At 38.7% G+C, this 19,435-nt stretch overlaps 1 protein-coding gene across 2 annotated transcripts in view; it reads left to right on the top strand.

Annotated features, from left to right (window-relative positions):
- Positions 1 to 11,248, top strand: part of crim1 (cysteine rich transmembrane BMP regulator 1 (chordin-like)) — an 88,045-nt gene extending 76,797 nt beyond the window's left edge. The window contains exons 13-17 of one of the 2 annotated variants that reach the window (XM_053509600.1): positions 1,119 to 1,340; positions 1,482 to 1,670; positions 3,071 to 3,184; positions 3,863 to 4,050; positions 5,350 to 11,248. In XM_053509600.1, coding sequence (XP_053365575.1) covers positions 1,119 to 1,340; positions 1,482 to 1,670; positions 3,071 to 3,184; positions 3,863 to 4,050; positions 5,350 to 5,526 — 890 coding nt within the window. In that variant the 3' untranslated portion in view covers positions 5,527 to 11,248. Of the gene's footprint in view, positions 1 to 1,118; positions 1,341 to 1,481; positions 1,671 to 3,070; positions 3,185 to 3,859; positions 4,051 to 5,349 lie in introns of both variants that reach the window. The other variant, XM_053509599.1, reaches the window with a different exon arrangement.
- Positions 11,249 to 19,435: the final 8,187 nt, after the last annotated feature.

Raw genomic sequence — 19,435 nt, forward strand, 5'->3', positions numbered from 1 at the left:
GCAGGAAGGTTGATGCGCTCTCTGAGGGCTCATGAATATTGATTGGCTTGAATCAGACACACGGAGGCAGGTGGAGCATGAGCGACATGAGGGGACTGGATGATAAGGGGCCGTTACTTTGTTTAGGAAGCATGTTCACAATCAGGCTTGGAATAATCAGCATTCCGGCACGGGTTGCCTTTAGGGATACACTGTTAATCTTGTGTTACTTATCAGAAGGGAACTAATTAGCTGATGTTATGCCTTTTTTTGTGACTGATGGGTTAAATCGTATTCCGTTTGTTTTTCTAATAGTTTTATTTATTTATCTTTTTGAATTGTAATCCAAAGTATTAATAGTCTATTAAGTATGTAGGTCTTATTTCTATTAACGGAGACAATTGAATGCAGCATTTTCATGCACAATGTGGAAGAGAAGGCTATTGTTCTTTTTTTTCAAGAATATGCAAATACCATTTTGTTTTTTAATATAGCTGAGTAATTATGATAAATATTCATGAAATCTCTTTTGAGAACAGTTGTGATTATCATTTCAGCCGTTATCATTTGTCACATTTGTAGATCAAACTATAATTTAGTAAAGCACGTTTCCGTGTGGAAAAGGGAAAAAGCTTGTAATGTGTTGGTCATTACATGAACGTTTGTCTTTGTTGTGATACACACACACAAAAAAACAATTCTCAGCCCTCAACTGATGCTGTTTTTCCCCTCTGTGTCCTGGTGGTTTTCCTAATTACTTGCCGTAATCCAGTAAATGATCTTTCATAATCATAAGATATGAAAAAATAAGATAGGAACAGTGTTTCTTTACAGAGAGAGAGATAAGCTCTGTATCTACAAAGTGGCTGCAAAGGCTGATACAACATGCTTATCAGTAAACAGAGGCTTCTGGAATGAGCACATTTATAGGCTTTCTAAAGGTCACTCAATATGTGTATCATTCTGGCTATGGCCCAGTGGCTGATCTCCGTATAATTGTGTCATATTTCATATTTGTATAAAACCAAGTTATTTTGATTTATGCTTTATGCAGGACGAATAATTATCCTATAGGTCACTGATTTGTGCTTTTATAAACAATATGCTTTTACTACATTATCTACGGTATCGTTTTTCAGACGAGCCGCTTACTCCGCTGGCCCCCAGCAACAACAGCATGCCCAGCTACTGCCGCAATGAGGAAGGGGACATCTTCCTGGCAGCCGAGTCCTGGAAGCCCAACGTTTGCTCCAGCTGTGTGTGTGTGGATGGAGTCATCAGCTGTTTCTCAGAGTCCTGCCCTCCGGTCAACTGTGCCCGGCCTGTCCTGCGCAAGGGCCAGTGCTGCCCCTATTGCCTAGGTACTAATCAAATATCTTACACCAGATTGTTTTTCATGACTGTTTGTGAGTACACTGTACAGCTATAGAACTAATAGAGCTGTAGCTGCTTTGCTGTGAAGGCGGTTGGCTTCAGGCCTAACATCTGTTTCCTGCTGGTAGATGCCACACCGAGAGCTGTGTGCCACTTCAACGGGAAAACATACGTGGATGAGGAGCGCTGGGACATTGACAGCTGCACACATTGCTACTGCTTACAAGGACAGACTCTGTGCTCTACAGTCAGTTGCCCTGCCCTTCCCTGCCACCAGCCAATCACGGTGGAGGGCAGCTGCTGCCCCTTGTGCCCAGGTCAGCTACCTCATATTAAAAGCGTTGATATTTCAGACCAGCACGGTCCATCATATGCAGGTTTTTGATATTTACAAGTAGGTCGTGGGTTCACTTCCAACACTGCTAGAATGGGCCTTTATATCCTAGTTATTTTATATCATGTTATGGCCCTGTAGAGTTGGGATATATGCGAAAGTAATTGCCCCTTTGGGAATAAATCAAGTAAAACTGAATTAAAAGAATACAGTATTTGAGCCACATCGCTGTCTTTATCTTTATGCTCATCTGGTGTGAAGTTTGCTGTGTACTACAGTATTGTATTGTCACTACAGTGACAAAATGTGATGCTTAGCTTTCAATTTTGTTTTGCTGGAGCTTATAAACCTAACGCATACAGGGTTAGGGTATCATGGCCAGACATAGACTGTTTTTTTTTTTTTTTTTACAGAACAAGGGATTGAGATTGAGCAACTCTGATTCTGAGACTCTCACAAACATTTTCCAATCCAGTGACAATATCTCATGCCATTGTTCTCAGGATAATAAAAAGTTTGTCTCCCCTTCAGACTGATAAAAACTGTCTGAGGCTGAGACTGAGCCATGTCTGACTTTGTGCCCTGTAGCTGCAATCGTTTATTTGTCATTCAGACAACCCTCAGTCTTTCTCACGGTCTCTCTCCATCTCTCCTTAAGAAGTGTTTACTCTAATTGAGACAGGCTTTAGTGAATGTGGACTTGTTTTGGTGAATAATTTAAAAGCATTGTGAATACAGCCAGACTGGGTCACTGAGACGCAGCTTTTAATATCTCTGTGACCTTGCTGTCACGCTGGTTTAGGAACTCCAAATCTACTTTAAGCCGTTTCATAAAAAGCATTCGCAGCATTGTGATTCCCTCGGTTGCTTTCTGATAGTCCATCTGACATGGAACATTTACTTCACTGATACAGCATTATCACCTTTTATTGCATCATGTGCAGATGTGGTTTCTTTTTATGAAAAAGGTTATATAGCACAGAATTCAAGTTCAGTCCATTCAGTTACGTAATCACGATTCTTTTGTTTGGCAAACCATGTATTATCATACTCACTACAGAATTTTTTATTTTTATTTTTTTTTTCATTTTTTATTTATACCTGTATGCATTTAAGGTGGTAAAATTTTGCAGTTCCTTTATAATCCTATAAATGGTTCTCTAAAATATTCACACATAGTTCAGAATTTTGTTTGATAGGAGTACATTATCTGCTAAATTTGTTTAGAATTGTAGAAAAATCAGAATTGCAATACAAATCGAATCGGCCCCAAGGTATCGTGATCATATCAGGTTGTATCGAGCGATCCCTTATGATTCCCATCAATACACAGAATGCATAAAACTGAAAAAAATATAGTACCAATGTGCATTTGTGTTACAGAGACCGTTCCCACTAACATACCCATCGAGAAGACAGACCAGCATGGAGACAGATTAAAACATCGACCTGCTTGGCCTACGCACAGCGAAAACGACATCATGCCCCAGTTTAGAGGTGAAGGTTCATATCAATACATATTTTTACCCTCATTATGAAGGATCTGTCTTTACACATTCATACATTTTTGGCAGCCAGATAGCTGCTACGTTTGGCAACTGTTGGAGAGTTGTAGTTTTTCATTATTTATTTATTACACTTGATGCACACTGTGTGCTTTTATACTTAAAGGTATGCAAATGTCAACGCTGTTCACAGTTTGAACAAAATAGCTCCATTTGCAGGACGATGGTGGATTGTAAATCACATGCATTAGAAATGCATGAGATATTGTTTGCATTATTCGAAGAAACCTCCCTAAGCAAAAGGTACCAGACTATTAAAGATGAATGTATGTTGAAGTGTGCTTTATCTGACTGCAGTTTGCAATGAGGGCATACATGTATAGAATTCTAATTTTCAGCATGAAAGCACCATTAATGTAAAATTAAGTACATTACGTTTTTAGTCACCAAAAAACTTAAAATATGGCCAATCAGCATCATCACAGTCACAAAGAGCCCTGATCTGAATCATACACCTTTAGGATTATGGACAGATGGGTGGTGTGATGGTTATAAAAGAGGTTGACTACATTTCTAATTGACTTATTATTTGATTTTGTATACAATATGTATTTTTATCCATTTTATTAGTATTTTATTAAGTGTACTAAATGTGATGTGCTTACAGCAGGTGACTTTGGCAGCCTGCAGATGCCGTCTTTGGATGGGAAACCCCCGATGCCCAGTGAGGACGCCAGCCTTCACTGGGCCTGGGTAGCATTGCCTGTACTCATGATGGTGCTCGCTATCACCACCCTGCTGCTGGTCAACCAGAGGAAGCAGTGGATGCATATGCCTTGCTACCACACACCCTCTAAGGTAGGAGTACAAAAATGAAATACTATTCGTATCCCTGATTCTCGAAAGACTGCTCAGCATTTGATCATAATATTTAAAATGCATAGAAAAAAAGAGTTCCCGGCATGGTTCACATGCATAACCCAGAAGGTGGCAGGACTCGGAAAATGAGTAATGCACGGCAGAGTACTACTTTGTGCTACTGAGAAGATGCATGTACAAGTCAAAGTGTGTTACGTTTTATCAATATTAACTTAAATGTTTTCTTCAGAAAAGTCAATAGGCTGTAGAGTTTGATTTTTTACTCTAGTTGTTGGACATGATTATTATCTCAACAGCCTAGTGAACCTGCCTGTCTGCTGGGCAACAGTAAATGAAAAACTCATATGTCTGCTTGTCCTGGGTACTTAAAGAGTGATTTGTCTGTCGCTGAGACATATAGCGCATCTCTAGGCAGATCTATTCGTTATTACCTCGTATAGAGAGGGGCATGTGGGCTGTTTGCCCACAAAATAAGATACCTCCAAGTATTTCAGTCTGATAGAAAATATTTTATTGATCGAGTCATAAAGGGGCGACACAGGGGTGTAGTGGTTAGCACTGTTGCCTTGCACCTCCAGAGGCCAGGCTCGATTCCCGTCTCTGTGTGCATGGAGTTTGCATGTTCTTCCCATGCTTGGTGGGTTTCCTCCGGGTACTCCGGTTTTTTCCCACAGTCCAAAGACATGCAGGTTAGGTTGATTGGCATTCCCAAATTGCCTGTAGTGTGTGATTCAGTGTATGTGCGTGTGATTGGCACCCTGTCTTGTGCCCTAAGCCTCCTGGGATAGGCTCCAGACCCCTGCGACCCTGACAAATGGCAACATATCATTTAAATTTTTTTGAATACATCACTTCAACTTGATGATGAATGCTTTTTTTTGTCACATGCTTAACAGCGCAGTGAAATTCTCTTCTTTGCGTATCCCATTTTTGGGTGCAGGGTTAGCAAAGATACGGCACAGCAGAGAGGGTTTACGGCAGAGCTTTTTAACTCCAGTCTTGTAGGACATTTTGTGATTCACCAACAGCCAAACACCGCAGTTCAAAAAGCAGTTCGATGTGGTCGGCTGGCGTTGTGATAGTTCAAAGCTTTTAAAGGAAGAATTTATAGCGATGTTTAAAAAAAGTTCCACCTCATGTGTCAGAATTAATAAAAGTCTAAAAATTTTTTTATCGAGGTGTGCATATAACTGGTCAGAAAATACTTCTAAGCAGGCCTTTTTTCTGTATTTGTAAGAAAACTCACAGTTTTGTTTTGTGTTTGTGTTCCTGGTACAGCCCACGTGTCTGAATAACCAGCTTGTGTACGTCGACTGCCAGAAAGGGACGAAGGTGCAGGTGGACAGCTCTCAGCGCATGCTGCGTATCGCTGACCCCGACTCGCGCTACAGTGGCTATTACAGCATGCAGAAACACAACAACCTGGAGGCGGACAACTTCTACCAGACTGCGTGAGCGAGAGCATCCTGCGATGAGTGAGAGAGATTTAGAGAGAGAGAGAGAGAGAGAGAGACAGAGACTGGGATCAGCCGCCAAACCTAGAGAGCACATTATCAAAGAACTATTATTAAAAAAGCTAGTATCATGGCTAAGAGAATCCAGTGATGGACAGCGCAACCAAGCAGGCAAAAAAAAAAAAAGAGAACAGAGTTGAGACCCTGAAAAAAACACAATAATCATAATACCCGCATTAATCGAACACCACTCCAAAATGCACGCAAGACGACCAAAGGTCTCATCAGGACGTGATCACGTTGCCAATTCAGTCACTGCAGGAGTGTATTTATTTGAATGGGAAGTGCTGAGTGCATTTCCTGGGATATTGTTGTGTATGTTATAATGAGAATGTGTGTGTGTGTGTGTGTGTCTGTGTTTGGAGGTTATTGAGCTCAAACATACATATTTGGGATTAGGGCAGACTGGGGTGTTTTCAAAAGTGATATTTTTTGTGCATTCCTGTTTTTTTTACACAGAAAAAAAAAGCTATTTGAAAAGTTTTTGAAGAAAAAGAAAGAAAGAGAGAAATAGAGACATTCAAATCAAGTACTTGGTGTAAATGTTCAACCAAAGCTCCTCTTGGAGGGATGAGTCTCCATGGTAGAAAGGATACTGGACTATGTGGAAAAAACATGAGAAGAGAAAGAGAAGGATGAGGTGATAAAGGCTTGAGAGAGAGCAGACCTGCTAAGACATTTCCCTCTTATTGTAGTGACAGGGCTCAACTCTTTTAGCCCCTTTAAAAGAAGAATGGAGGACAACTGAGAAGGAAGCTCAGTGGAAATTAGATGTTCCTGCTTAGGTGTCGGTCTCTCTGCTTACAGTTATAAGCTTTTGTTGTTGTTTTTTTTCACATTACGTTTTCGTTTTTTGATTCATTTGATTTGATTCTATGACAGAGCAAATAGACGCTTTCTCACACTCCCAGCAACGATATACTTTGTGAGAAAGGGAGAATAAAGGGTTGTTACATGGGATAAATATAAGAGGTAGTTATACTGGTTTGATGAGTCTGTGCTACAAGTGCTGCTTTTTTTGCTTTGATTCTGTAGACCTTGTTTTTTCGATGGGTTGAGCAGTAGTATCAATCGCATCTCTGGGAAACACGCAAGGAAACGAAATCAAACAACATTGAAAGGACTTTTACTAACGGACTTTTGTTTAAGGCCAAAAAAAAAAAAAAGGCTCTTTAATCAATTACCCTTTTTTTCCTACAAATTACGAAACAGCTTCCTAGTCTGGAAGCTTTAAAATGCTGTCAAAGCACCTTTTGTTAATCCTTGCTTGAAAGAAAGAAACTCTGCTTCCAAATTGGCTTCAGAATCCTACACACCTTATAGGAACGTTTTCTGTACATATTAACGCTATGATGAATAGACATCAGATATTGTGAGTATATATGTGTGTGTATGTTTGTGTCTGCATGTATGTACGTGTGTGCTCACAAACGCACATGCATGCGCACATTGACTCTGCTTCACCTGTAAAGTTCTCTGTTTCATTTTTTCTTCTTGAATGTATTTATGACTGAGTTTTTTAAAAAAAGAGAGGTTCCTGTCTACAGGAATCTTAACACGACAGGCATTCCACTGCCTAGCTTGTATGATAGTAAATCGAAAGACGGACCCACAGAGAAGAAAAGGCAGAAAGAAAAAGACAAACATCTCATTCTATTTGTTTCCTATTTTGTCATTTTGTTTTCCACTGGCTTTTCTGACTTCCTTCCTCTGTTTTGTTTCACGTAGTGTTTCGTTTCGTTTCGTTTTGAATGGAGTGGTCCCGAACTGACCCAATTCCATAATGTTTGAAACAATCCCTCGTTGACTTGGCCATCTTAAATGATATCTTTAAGTAAATGCAGGACTGCCAGAGCATACTTGCCACCTTGCTAAGGTGCTAATAGTGATCAGGATTGTCAGCAACATCTGGTAAAGGCGTTTGGTGCCATGTGTATGAGTGCCATACATAACATACATGGACCCAACCCATTTCTTTGCGGCGTGTGGCAGGAAACCAGAACCCCTGAGGAACCCCACCAAGCATGGGGAAAACAGGCAAACTCCATGCAAGATTAGGTTATTAGGTGTTTTCAAATTCAAAACTGTAGTATGTGAGTGAGTGAGTAAATGCAATCGACTGGCACACTGTCCAAGGTGTACCCTGCCTCATGCCCTGAATCCTGTGGGATAGGCTTCAGGCCCCCTTCAGCCCTGTACAGGATAGAGAATGAATGCGTGAGCGAGAGTGAACCCAACGCAGTTACTGAAAGCAGTTCTGACCAACAATGCATGCAGTTCAGTGACTGATGTGGTCATAATGAAGGCTGAAAACTGGACAACGCTATATCTGCATCTGCTTGTTTTAGGGGGTTCAACGGACAAGTCTTTGGCCGTTTCTGTTTTTGCTGCAACAACACAGCAAATGAACCTATCGTTCTTAATGTATCAGTAGTTGTGTCTGTTGTTAATGTTTTTGTAAAAGAAGAAAAATGGTCAGCTGTTTTTATCTACACTATGAACTCCAAGTAATGCTCCTGGTATGATTTCACAGTTAAGCTTTGTCCACATACTTTGGGTAATGGTCATTCCAATACCATCCAGGCCTGGCAGAACAAACTGTCATGGTATGACAATCATGAAATGCTAAAAATTCCACCACTAGAATTACCATCACCCATGTTCTCCAGATAAGAATTAAAAAGATAACAAGTGTGACATAGCAGGGCTGTTTTGCATACTCAACTGGGGTCACAGTCACAAGGTGCCTAGTTTGCTATTGGTACATGGCAAGTAACCAAGCACATGGAAATGCACCACTAGTTCAGAAAGAACTATCTCTGGCAGTCTGGAGTGTATGTAAGTATAACATTATGGTTGATCAGCAGTGTTTAAATAGGCTGTTGTGGTAGTCAGATAATCAGTCTATACATGACAATGTGTTTAATAACAGCGGTTTTCTCCACTCTTACTTGGCAAGCTATTATGCCTATACACAGTTTGGAGGAAAGTGGCCATGTAAATCGCTTAAACAGCACGTTGCTCCCTGTCAAGGACAAGTGCATTTTAATTAAAAGATATACTTCTTGTTATACCCTCCAACCCTTGTGCTACAAGTGAGCACTCGTATACACTCCAGATTCAAGTCAACGAGGGTGTGTTGAAAACAGTTTTGGACTGCAGGTCATGTCTTTATGCTCGTTTTTTGCTCTCTATTGATCACACAGTGTGAGCTGTTGGTTTACAGCTCCATTGTTTTCTCGGTCGCAGGCCCCTGCAGGCATCAGAACTACTGGAACTTTGGCACACAAGTTGAATTCCAAACAAGACCCCTTGTTAGGCACTAGACAGGGTGCAAAGCCAATGGTTCATAACCAATGCAGTTACGGGGTGAAACAGGATTGAACCATGAGCTGTTGAAAATAGAGGCAGGAGCAGGACTGTAGGGCTAGTTCTTGTTAGTTGTGTCAAAACTATCTTGTCTTATAATGTTTGTGGAACTATACTTTTGGCACTTTTGTATAGTTTAATGAGTAACCTCTGTTTTTTTTTTCTTTTTCTTAACAAATGCTTTTCATGGAAAAAGTTGAAAAGTAGCCCTTTTGTGTTCTTAAAACCTTGCGGGACCCTTTATAGTGCAGTGATGCGCAATGAGTATAAATACATCAGTCAAACATTACATTAAAACCACTAGCAGCAGAAGAAATGAACATGGATTATTTTGTTACAGTGGCACCTATTATACAGTATATCAGGCAGAGATTGAATAGTCTGTTCTCTAATTTGATGTCTTCAAAGCAGGAAAAATGGGTAAGCAAGACCTCTGAGCAAGTAAGGCCTGAGTAACTCTGACACGGGCCAAATTGCAATGACTAGATGACTGGGTCTTCAAAGTGGCAGATCTTGCAGGGTGTTCCTTGTATTAGGCGTACCAGACTTGGTCAAAGGAAGGACAACTTGCCGAGAGTCAGATTGATGCAACCTAAATTTCTAGGTGGTGATTTGGCCTTTAAATCTTCCAGAATTCATCTTGAATCCCATCTGTGGGATGTAGTGGACAAACATGTCAGATCCATTGAGGCCACACCTCTCATCTTACGATTAGGCCCCAGATACCACAGCACACCTTCAGAGGTACAGGTCATGCTGTTACCAGGTGTTACCAGGGGGCGCTACACAATACTGGGCAGGTGGATTTTATGTTATGGCTGTTATACACCAGAGGGTACCACAGGGGAAATTGACACTTTTTAGGAAAATGTCTTAAAATTTTTTTGCATATATTCTTAAAATTCATATTGCATTTGGACTGGCGGCGCAATTTCTGTATATGCACAGCACCAGATATGTTGTATGAGATGAGAGATCTTAATTTGGAGTGACGACTTTATACGAAGAAATGACAATCATTTAGAGGATGTTTAGTACATAATGTAAGTGTACATTTTGTTAAAATGTGTTAATTTCCCTTATGTTTGAATACTGTATTATACACACTAGCTCTCAGTTTTTATGGAAGCATGTGAACATATTTGTAGCGGTAGCATGATGGGGCACTTAGATAAGGGGGGGAAATGGGAATATTTCCTTTTTATCTTTAGAGAGTAAGTTAGCACTGTAAACCTGCTTCCCTCTGGTGAAGTCACAAAGCCTCTCTTCACTGTGTAAACGCCGCAGCTTATTGAACATTCTGGCTCACAGTCACGGCAAGTGAAGAGACTCGAAGTAAACAAGTAGTGGAACAGAGTGATGTAAACAATTGTTTTGTAGAAAAAGCTCGATATGCAACTTCATTTTAAGTTTAAACCTAACACTGCCTGTTACAAAGCAAAAATTTTAATTAAGTGCTCCTGGACAACAGGTTGTAGCTGCACCCAGGGTTAAATGTTGAGTTTTGGATGTGGCGTTATCTAGAGCAGCATTATTACTCTTCCAACAGCTCTGCATGTTCAAAGGGTCTCGCAGGATCTTTTATTTTTATGTATTTTTTTTCAGTGCATCCTCCAAGTATTGTTGTAAATACTTGAGTATCACTCGCCAAAACAAAATTAAAATATAAAAAAAAAAGACAAAAAAGCTTGGAAAGCGGTTAAAATGAAAAGATTTAATTTATTGTTTTAAATACCTTAGTAATTTATTAACAAGCAGAACAATTGAGCATATAGGAATTTGAATCGAACGACACAGCTGAAATCGTGCGACAGTTTTGGTGTTGTCTTGGTCTCTCAAAGGATTTAAGGATGGTTAGATTTGATGATACAGGGCACACTTTATCCTCAACTGTTAGGCTGTTTTTCCCCTCCTCCCTATTTTATTTCCTTTCCTGGAATACTGCTCTTTCCGATTTGGAACAGCAGGCAGGCCTGGTCCTGTGTTCCAGTAAGTAAGCTGAATACATTTGGAGACATTTCTCTCCTGATATCTTCCTTTCTGCTCAGTCTGTCCACAGAAAACACACACAGAGACTTTTTTTTAACTTTGTATACTACTGGTGTTGTATGCTCATGTAAAAAAAAAAAGAACAAAAAAAAAAGTAAGAATTGTCAATCTTGGTAATGATATTGCAGATTTCTAAAGAGGGTAGATGAAGATTTGACTCAGAATTCCCGTAGCACAGCAGATCTTTTCAATTTCTTGTATTATTTTGTTTGTTTCTTCGCAGCACAATAAATAATTTTTAAATAGTTGATGCCTTTTGTGCTGATTTGGGAAAACAGGTGTTCTTGTCATACTGGTGTCATTGTTGCTTGCATATTTTTCTTTTCTTGATGTATTGTTGCTCACAGCAGTTCAAGGTCCCATAATCAAAATTACAGAAAAAAGCACTTTTGTTTTGGCAGCTAGGTTACAATGAATAATGCAAAATATATATATAAATAAGAAGTTTTCTTGCTATCATGATATTGCATTCAATTCTTTAGTTCTACTTCAATTCTAACGTTATAAAAAATAGTGCTTTCTTTCAGCAAGAAAAACACATCTGACATCATCTTAATAAACGCTTTGCCACCATGTTGTTTTATGTACACCTACGGTAAGTTACAACACTAACTAGAAAGCTGAAACACCAAACCTTCCCTAACCACTAAATCAAGGGCATTGATTGGTGTGTGGAACAAATAATTAAAATAATACAACCTGAAACCCGTTAAATCAGCTGAAAAGTGTAACAAGTGGAAACATAAAGAGAAACGTAAGATATTTACAGGACTGTCCACTACCTCTATGGTTTATTCTCTTCACCTACACAAATTTTTGGCTACATAGAACCGGCAAAAATTTAAAGCTACTTTCACTCCAATTAATCACTTATATATCGCCAGCTCTGCCAATTGTGGAAGGATATGTGTTGGTAGAGCAAAATAAGTGGTTAAAACAATAAAACAACTTATAATCTTTTGATAATCAGTGGTGGTTGTGGAACTGTTTTATAAAAGCTATATCACACTTCAAATTGTGCTTTTGTTCTAGATATTAGCACCGCTGTAATGAGGATGTAATATTGCATAGCTCTTAAAACCCAGAGCATTTTAGCCATTTTTAGATTTGCTGTCTTTAAATATACAGTATTTCCAGGACTGCCAAGGTGGTACATATATATATATATATATATATGTGTGTGTGTTGCCGACACAGATCTGTGCCACTTGAGTTTTAAGGGTTTTAAATGCATTACAAAATAACCTGACTACAAGCCAAACTGTAATCTACATTTGTAACGTTGGTTCTATGACTAAGTGGGCCACCTGGGAATATTTTATTGGAAATGGAGTTCTCCCGTTTGCTCGATTCCTTGCTAAGTACCAAATTTATATCTTGTGACCATGACTCCTTGTGACTTTTTCATCTTTATCCTCTGGGCATGTTGTCCTGAGTGGCCCTAGTGCTCTGGTGTCCATGCATTCTACTTCCTCCGTCTTTAGCATAACAATCACTTAATACTATATGAGGCGTGTATACGCCTCAGGACATAGTTGTCTTTGGCAGTGTGTAAAGTATGGGCACTGTGTTCAGACAAAAGGAAAAGAGTGGGAGCCCCCTACTGGGCATTTAATTCATACCTCTCCACAATAACACTGCACAATACAACTACCACTATAAAATCGAAATATTAAAAAATGTGGAAACTGCACATTTGTAAAGCCCTTCTTGTTTCCTTTCATATGAGAACTGGATTTCTAATTTGGAGTGTGACATCACAAAATTTCATGCTTAACATGGGCATCCCCAAACCTTTTTTTTTTTTTAAACTTCTGATAAAAAGAATTCTTGACATTGGTCTTGTTCACTGAGGAGGATCTATCAGCACTCCTCAACAAACTGGGCTTCAAGTTCAGAGAATGAGATGCAGTTTGCTGTATTTGTTTCTCCCAAGCTCTGTAATTCAGTGTGGTGTTGCATTCCCTCTAACAGTTCTTGTATTTAGCCCATGCCAAACCACAGCACTGCCAAGCTGTGGGTGCTTGAGCAAAGCCCTTAACCTCCTTTCTAAAATATTTTCACTGTGCTGTAATGTACAGTATATACAAAGGCTTCTTCTTTATCATCTAATCACCATGGGAACCAAGAAACAAGCAAACCGGAAAAATCCATCAGCGACTAAGAAAACCTTCTTTTTGGTCATGAATATTACATTTTTCTTGGTACATAGCAAAATTGGTAAATCTGCCTGCTGCTTTTCAGGTTGATAATACACAACCTTCTAAAAGATGCCCAACATAACCACAGAGGGGAGACAAAGCTATAATGTTTTCCCTTCGTTCATTCACACACAGACATATTGTCTATACCACTTTATCTTGTGTGCAGGGTCGCAGGGTGCCTGGAGCCTATCCCAGAAGACTAAGGGTACAAGGCGGGGCACACTCTGGGCAGAGTGCCAATTCAACATAGGGCACACATACACACACTACAGGCAATTTGGGAACACTCATTAGTCAATTCTGCATATCTTTGGAAACCAGAGAACCCGGAGGATACCCACCTAGCACAGAGATAACATCCAGACCTGAGGTGGGAATCAGACCCAGAACCTGGAGGTTTGAGGTGACAGTGCTAACCGCTAAGCCATTGTGCTGCTGTGTTTCCCATCATTCTGCACACAATTGAATAAATCAAATAATGAAAATTAAAAACAAATTAAACATCCTGTTCATATAAAAATGATATACACTCCTTTCAAAATACCAGCCTTTAAAATAATACTTTTTTCCCATACTTTTATTATAAAGTATTTTAGCAGTCATTTAAAAAAAAAAAAGAGAACGTCTTAGGGGGGAAAAAACTTAATAACAAGAATAGGAGTTGTTCCAACAATGAAAAAAGGACAAGACATAAAAAATTATGGAAAGACTGACAAGAGACGTCCACTACAAAGATAAATGAAAAAGAAAAAAAAAGTTTCTGGACATTTGACCTTTGCATCAATATGAAAGTATTTTTCAGACTGTCACAATGATGGAAGCATATAAATATCTGAAATGCTTCTGCTGTATGCTGTAGGGTACAATTTTCTTCACTGGAGCTCAAAGCTTAAAATTCCAGCAGGACAATCCCCCGTGCACAAGTCAAGCTCTATAAACACATGGTTTACCCTGAACTCAACACAGTTTATCACCTTGGGGGTTGATTTGGAACTGAGCCCCAGGCATACCCTCCAAACATCAGTGTCTGACCTTACTAATATTCTTGTGGCTGAATTGTCAAATCCCAGCAGCCACACTCCAGGATGTAATAAAAAAGCTTCCCAGATTAGTAGAGGTTTTTTATATCAGCAAGTGGGACTGGACCTGGAACCAGGATCTTCAAAGAACATATTAATGTAATGGAGTACACACTTTTGACCATATAGTGTTCATCATTTACTACTTTATTTACTTTCAGTATGAGGAAGAAAATGGATTTCGTATTTCATCATGTCTGATGCAGATACTGTATGTAGGTCTTATCCATATTATTAATCACACAACTGATTCGATTTATTTTCATACAACATTCAGCAGTGTGCTGATCCATAGACATAGTACAGTACATTGCTTTGTAACTGAGGTGCGCTGTTATAATAGAGGAAGTCTATCATAAGGATAGTTGAGCATGGTGTGCAGGTGTTTCGGGGTTAGATAGTTTATTTTCTCGCTCCATTTCTTCTTGTCACACAGCACTATAGTAGAAAAATATGACCTGGTTTGCCAAATAGCAGGCCAAAATAATACATGCTCTAATCTGTATTTCGCTGTGCACTGTCCCTATTATTGTAAAGTACATATATTGTTTATATACAGGTACATTAATTGTCTACAATTTTAATGTGCAAGAAAAAAAGCTTTGCATAACAGCTTCCCATAAACTGCTCATTAAATGTGGATAGATGCCGAAATCAATAAAATACAAAGAGCGTTTTTTCTTTAAATTCTGCCCAGGTGTGCAAGTCTGAGAAACAACATTTCCAAGTAATCTGTAGTATTCAAAGTAAAATAAAACACTTCCTTTCAAATTTCTTTATAATTGCCCATCCCTTTACTCCTGTGGTGAATTTCAATAACCCTATAAAAGCACGCTTGCAAGTACTGTATAGTTGTTAAACAAAAATATATTTTTTGAAATACAAAGCTTATGACTTTTGACCATTTTTAATTCCCTAATTCAAGCAAACCAAAAATGTCTTTCACCTTAATTCCGTTACTTATCCCTTAACCACACCTCCAGCATGGACTTACCTTCTCAATGTAGTGGCTCATTTTGGAAAAAAAAAAAAAAAAAAGGGAAAGTGAGTCAAAAACCCTACAATTCTTGCTTGTAGAGGCATACTTGTTCCATCACATCCACCACATTACAGTACACCCGACTCACTTAGCCAGTCTTTAAATCTTTAATCCTAACATGTTTTTATTAATAATTACTAGCCTGAACAGGGCTACTAAGGGAAGATGAAGCTGAAGCTACTGAAATTGCTGTTTTTTGATGATCTAGTGCTTGGGAGACTCTTTAGCACTGAATCATTTATCTGCATTGCTTTTTGTATGAAATAACTTCAACTATTGTATATGCTCAAGAATCGGGTGTGTGGAAGTAAAACTAAAAACTCGACTCTACCATCATCTAAGCTTTCACACGTCACCGGAGTGGGTATATTAAAAGTATTGTTTTGTAATTATGCGTCAGTGATTAGCCTTTACACACAAAAAATGTTCTGTTTTCACTCCCCTGTGCTGTTGGGTTCCTCAGCTGACCATTTCGCCTGGTGCCTCATACTCCAAATCCCAGTCAGCTGACCCTTTCCACTGAAAGTGACTCAAAGAGTTTCCACCACACTTCTTAATCACACGTACTCTTACATGCTCCGTGAGAATTCAGACTATTCACGTGATCATAGGCAGCAGACCACGCTAAGCTCTCGTCTGATTTCTGAATCACAGGCCTCATAAAAAGCTCCTGTAAGGGACAACACCCCTCACTTCATCACAGCAATACAGTATGGAGGCAGTTTACGCTGCTCAAAAAGACAATTAATGTCTAAACCCTACAGTTAAGGTCGATATTGGAATTAGGAAATGACAAAGTAAAGAGGCACTGTTGGGGTTGTTTGCTGAAGTGCACATCAGCAACTGATATGTGCAATGAGGTTCAGGGCAGTGAAGATTTAAGTGGGTAAAATGTTCCATCAGTCTCCAGGCCTGTCAGACCGAAGCACAATGATTGCTATACTATATTTACACAGGGGAAAAATGGTTCAAGGCTGCTCCAGACTGCAACAATAAGCACTTAAGATCCAACACTGAAGTAGTATCCAGAGGGGTTTATCAAATCTGCTTTCCTCACTAGTCACTAGAAACTATTTTCTTAGGCTTTATAGCACATGCCCAAAGTTATTTTGCCTAGCTTTAACATGCTTAACCTAATATTGTGTCATGTTTTGCATTATGACAGTATCCTTTTGAAAAAAAAAAAAAAATCAAGGTTCTTTGCACAATAAGATTTCTAAGATCTTGAAATATTAACACTGTTGTAGAATTCTACATAAAATCTTTAAGATTTTTATACCATAATACCTGTATTTACTTCCTCATATAGAAAGCAGTATAATCAGGGTTTTTTTTTAATAGGTGTGCATGTCATTTAATCTAAAGCAAACATTTGTATACACATGACTTGTCACTCATTTAAAAAGAAAAAGTGCTGCCTTGTTTGAATTTAGTCGCCAATTTTGCCACTGAAACACCAAAGCCCTGTGGGTTCTGACACATTTTTATTTGAATCAGCATTAACCTTTTCAACAATTTGTTCTTCAGTAGCTCTTCTATTGGATTAGACTACACGGGCCAGTCTTCACTACTGTATGTGCTTTAGTGAGCCTCGATCGCCCAAGACCGTGTCGCCAGTTCACCAGATTTTCAAACTTCAGTAGCTCCGACCACTGCTAACCAGTTACATCTCACAAGAGCTGCAGATGTGATGGCTAGACTAGTAGGTTAGACTGACTAAAAAACTGCATCTCTTGTAATAGGAATTTGGTCTGCAGTGGTCAGGAGTGATCCAAGAAAGGAAACCTGAACCAAGTATGAACTTGTCTCATACAACTGAAGAGATTATGTAAATCAAATATCTTAAAAGGTTAATGCTGGTTCTGATAACACTGTGTTCACTGTCAGTGTCAGTGTTCTAGGGAAGGCCGGAGAGAAGACCATTACAATGATCCACCCTGCGAGTGATAAAGGCATGGACAAGTTTCTCCAAGTCTTGATTGAAAACAAACTCTCTAATTCTTGCAATGTTTTTAAGATGATAGTATGCTGATTCAGTTACGGCTTTGACATGACTAAATTTTAAGTAGTTTTAATTTAAGATTTTTAGTTGTTTGACCTCTAAAGTGAAGGTATGAATTCACCTTCAGAACTTCATCTTTGTTTTAAAATGCAATGACCTCAGTTTTCTCCTTGTTTAACTGAAGAACATTTTCATTTCAACATTTCATCAATGCATTGGCAGAGAGAGCCAATGGGGCTGTAGTCATTTGGAGATAAGGCTAGGTAAATCTGGGAATCATCAGCTTGGCTGTGATAGGCAATTTAGTTCTTTCTCTGACTTAGTGGGACTCAAACGAGTTTCATATACAGGCTAAACAGGAGGGGTGCAAGAATTGAGCTTAGACTTATGTTCTCCTATACTCACATAATAACCTCTAAGTATGACCTGAACCATTTTAGTACCATCCCAGAAAACCCGACCCAGTTTTCTATTCTTTCTATTAGTATGTTATGATCGACAGTGTCAAGCGCCGCACTAAGATCTAGCAGTACCAGCACTGATATTTTGCTAGAATCAGAATTTAAACGAATGTCATTTATTATCTTTATGAGCGCTGTTAATGTACTATGATATGCTCGGAAATCATATTGAAAACTGTCCAGGTATTCTTTGAGTTTAAATGGTTATTTAGTTGATTCAAAACAACATTTTCAATAATCTTGCCTATAAGAAGAAGATTTGATATTGGACTGTAGTTTATCCTGTACTGTACATATTATCAAGATTGCTCTTTTCCACAAGTGGCTTTACAACTGCGGTTTTCAGAGAGTTCGGAAAAGTCTTAGAGAGAAGTGAGGTATTCACCACTTCTAAAAGATCTGCTTCTAAACAGTTAAACACACTTTTGAAAAAAGATGTGGGGTGTGTCAAGGTTGCAGGTTGACAAAAAGTTAAAAGTTATTAATCCAGTCTCCAATTTCCTCAAATCTCAATGTAATTGAGCATCCATGCAATGCATCGGACAAACAAGATTGAACCATTTAGGCCTCAACTCACAACCCAAGGTACTCAAATGGTCTGCTGTTAATGTTTCACTGCCCCAGTGACACCACAACACACCCCATGAAGCCAGGCCCGATGGGGCAGGGCCACCCTGGCAGCACAAGGGGAACCTAAAACCTAGGTAGTTTTATGTGTTAATTGTGTTATGGCTGATAAGTCTAAATGTTTTAGTCGAACCTTCATAAAAATATGAAATTTGCCATGATCTGAACAACTTAACAGTGGACCAATGTTTAGTTGTACATTATAGTTATGTTTTACATTATAGAGTGATATCTATTGTATTTACCCAGTGACAAGGATGCAAAATGCATCAATATAAAAATGGATTATATAGATTTTTTTTGTTTGGTGTGTTCAAAAGTAAAAAAAGAGTGCAAATTAAGACAAGAGGTACTTTGTGTTTACATGAACTTGAGCATGTGCATTTCACATGATTTGCTTCATACTGTATTTATGGATTCCTGCCCATATGACTGCAGTGTTACTTTTGCCTTTTTTTTCTCAGATTGTTGAGTTGCCAGCTTCTTTTAAAAAGAGCATTATTTTGTGCACAGAAGATCATTTAGATGACAAGCACTTTCCACTCCCATTATTTACTGGAATCAGAGCTCCAAACTGCTGAGTAGTGCCTTGACTCTTAAGGAGGTGCATAAAACATAAAATATGACACTATATATAACTACTGACAGACAAAACCTTATTGCTAAGATAAAATCTCAAACCAACAAACAAATGGTCTGGTTAATCCTTCAAAGGACCTTAAAGACATAGTGCAGCTGCACAATATGGATAAATATGCAATAATTGAAATACTATGTAAGTACTGCTGTTGCAGTGTCCCTTACATTATAAACATTACAACGATTTTTAAAATAGCAATTCAATGCAATTCAATGCAAACAAAAACTGATTTCCAGGGGCAAGCAATGAATATAAATAGATGCACAATGATTAATTAAATTTAAAAAAACACAAATACAGTATTTTTTACTTATACTTTCATGTTTAAATAATTAGTAGGTAACCTTTAAGCATTATTGTAAAGGATAAGCGACAGAATA

This window comes from Clarias gariepinus, chromosome 13 (assembly GCF_024256425.1).
Source record: "Clarias gariepinus isolate MV-2021 ecotype Netherlands chromosome 13, CGAR_prim_01v2, whole genome shotgun sequence".
NCBI classification, from domain to species: domain Eukaryota; kingdom Metazoa; phylum Chordata; class Actinopteri; order Siluriformes; family Clariidae; genus Clarias; species Clarias gariepinus.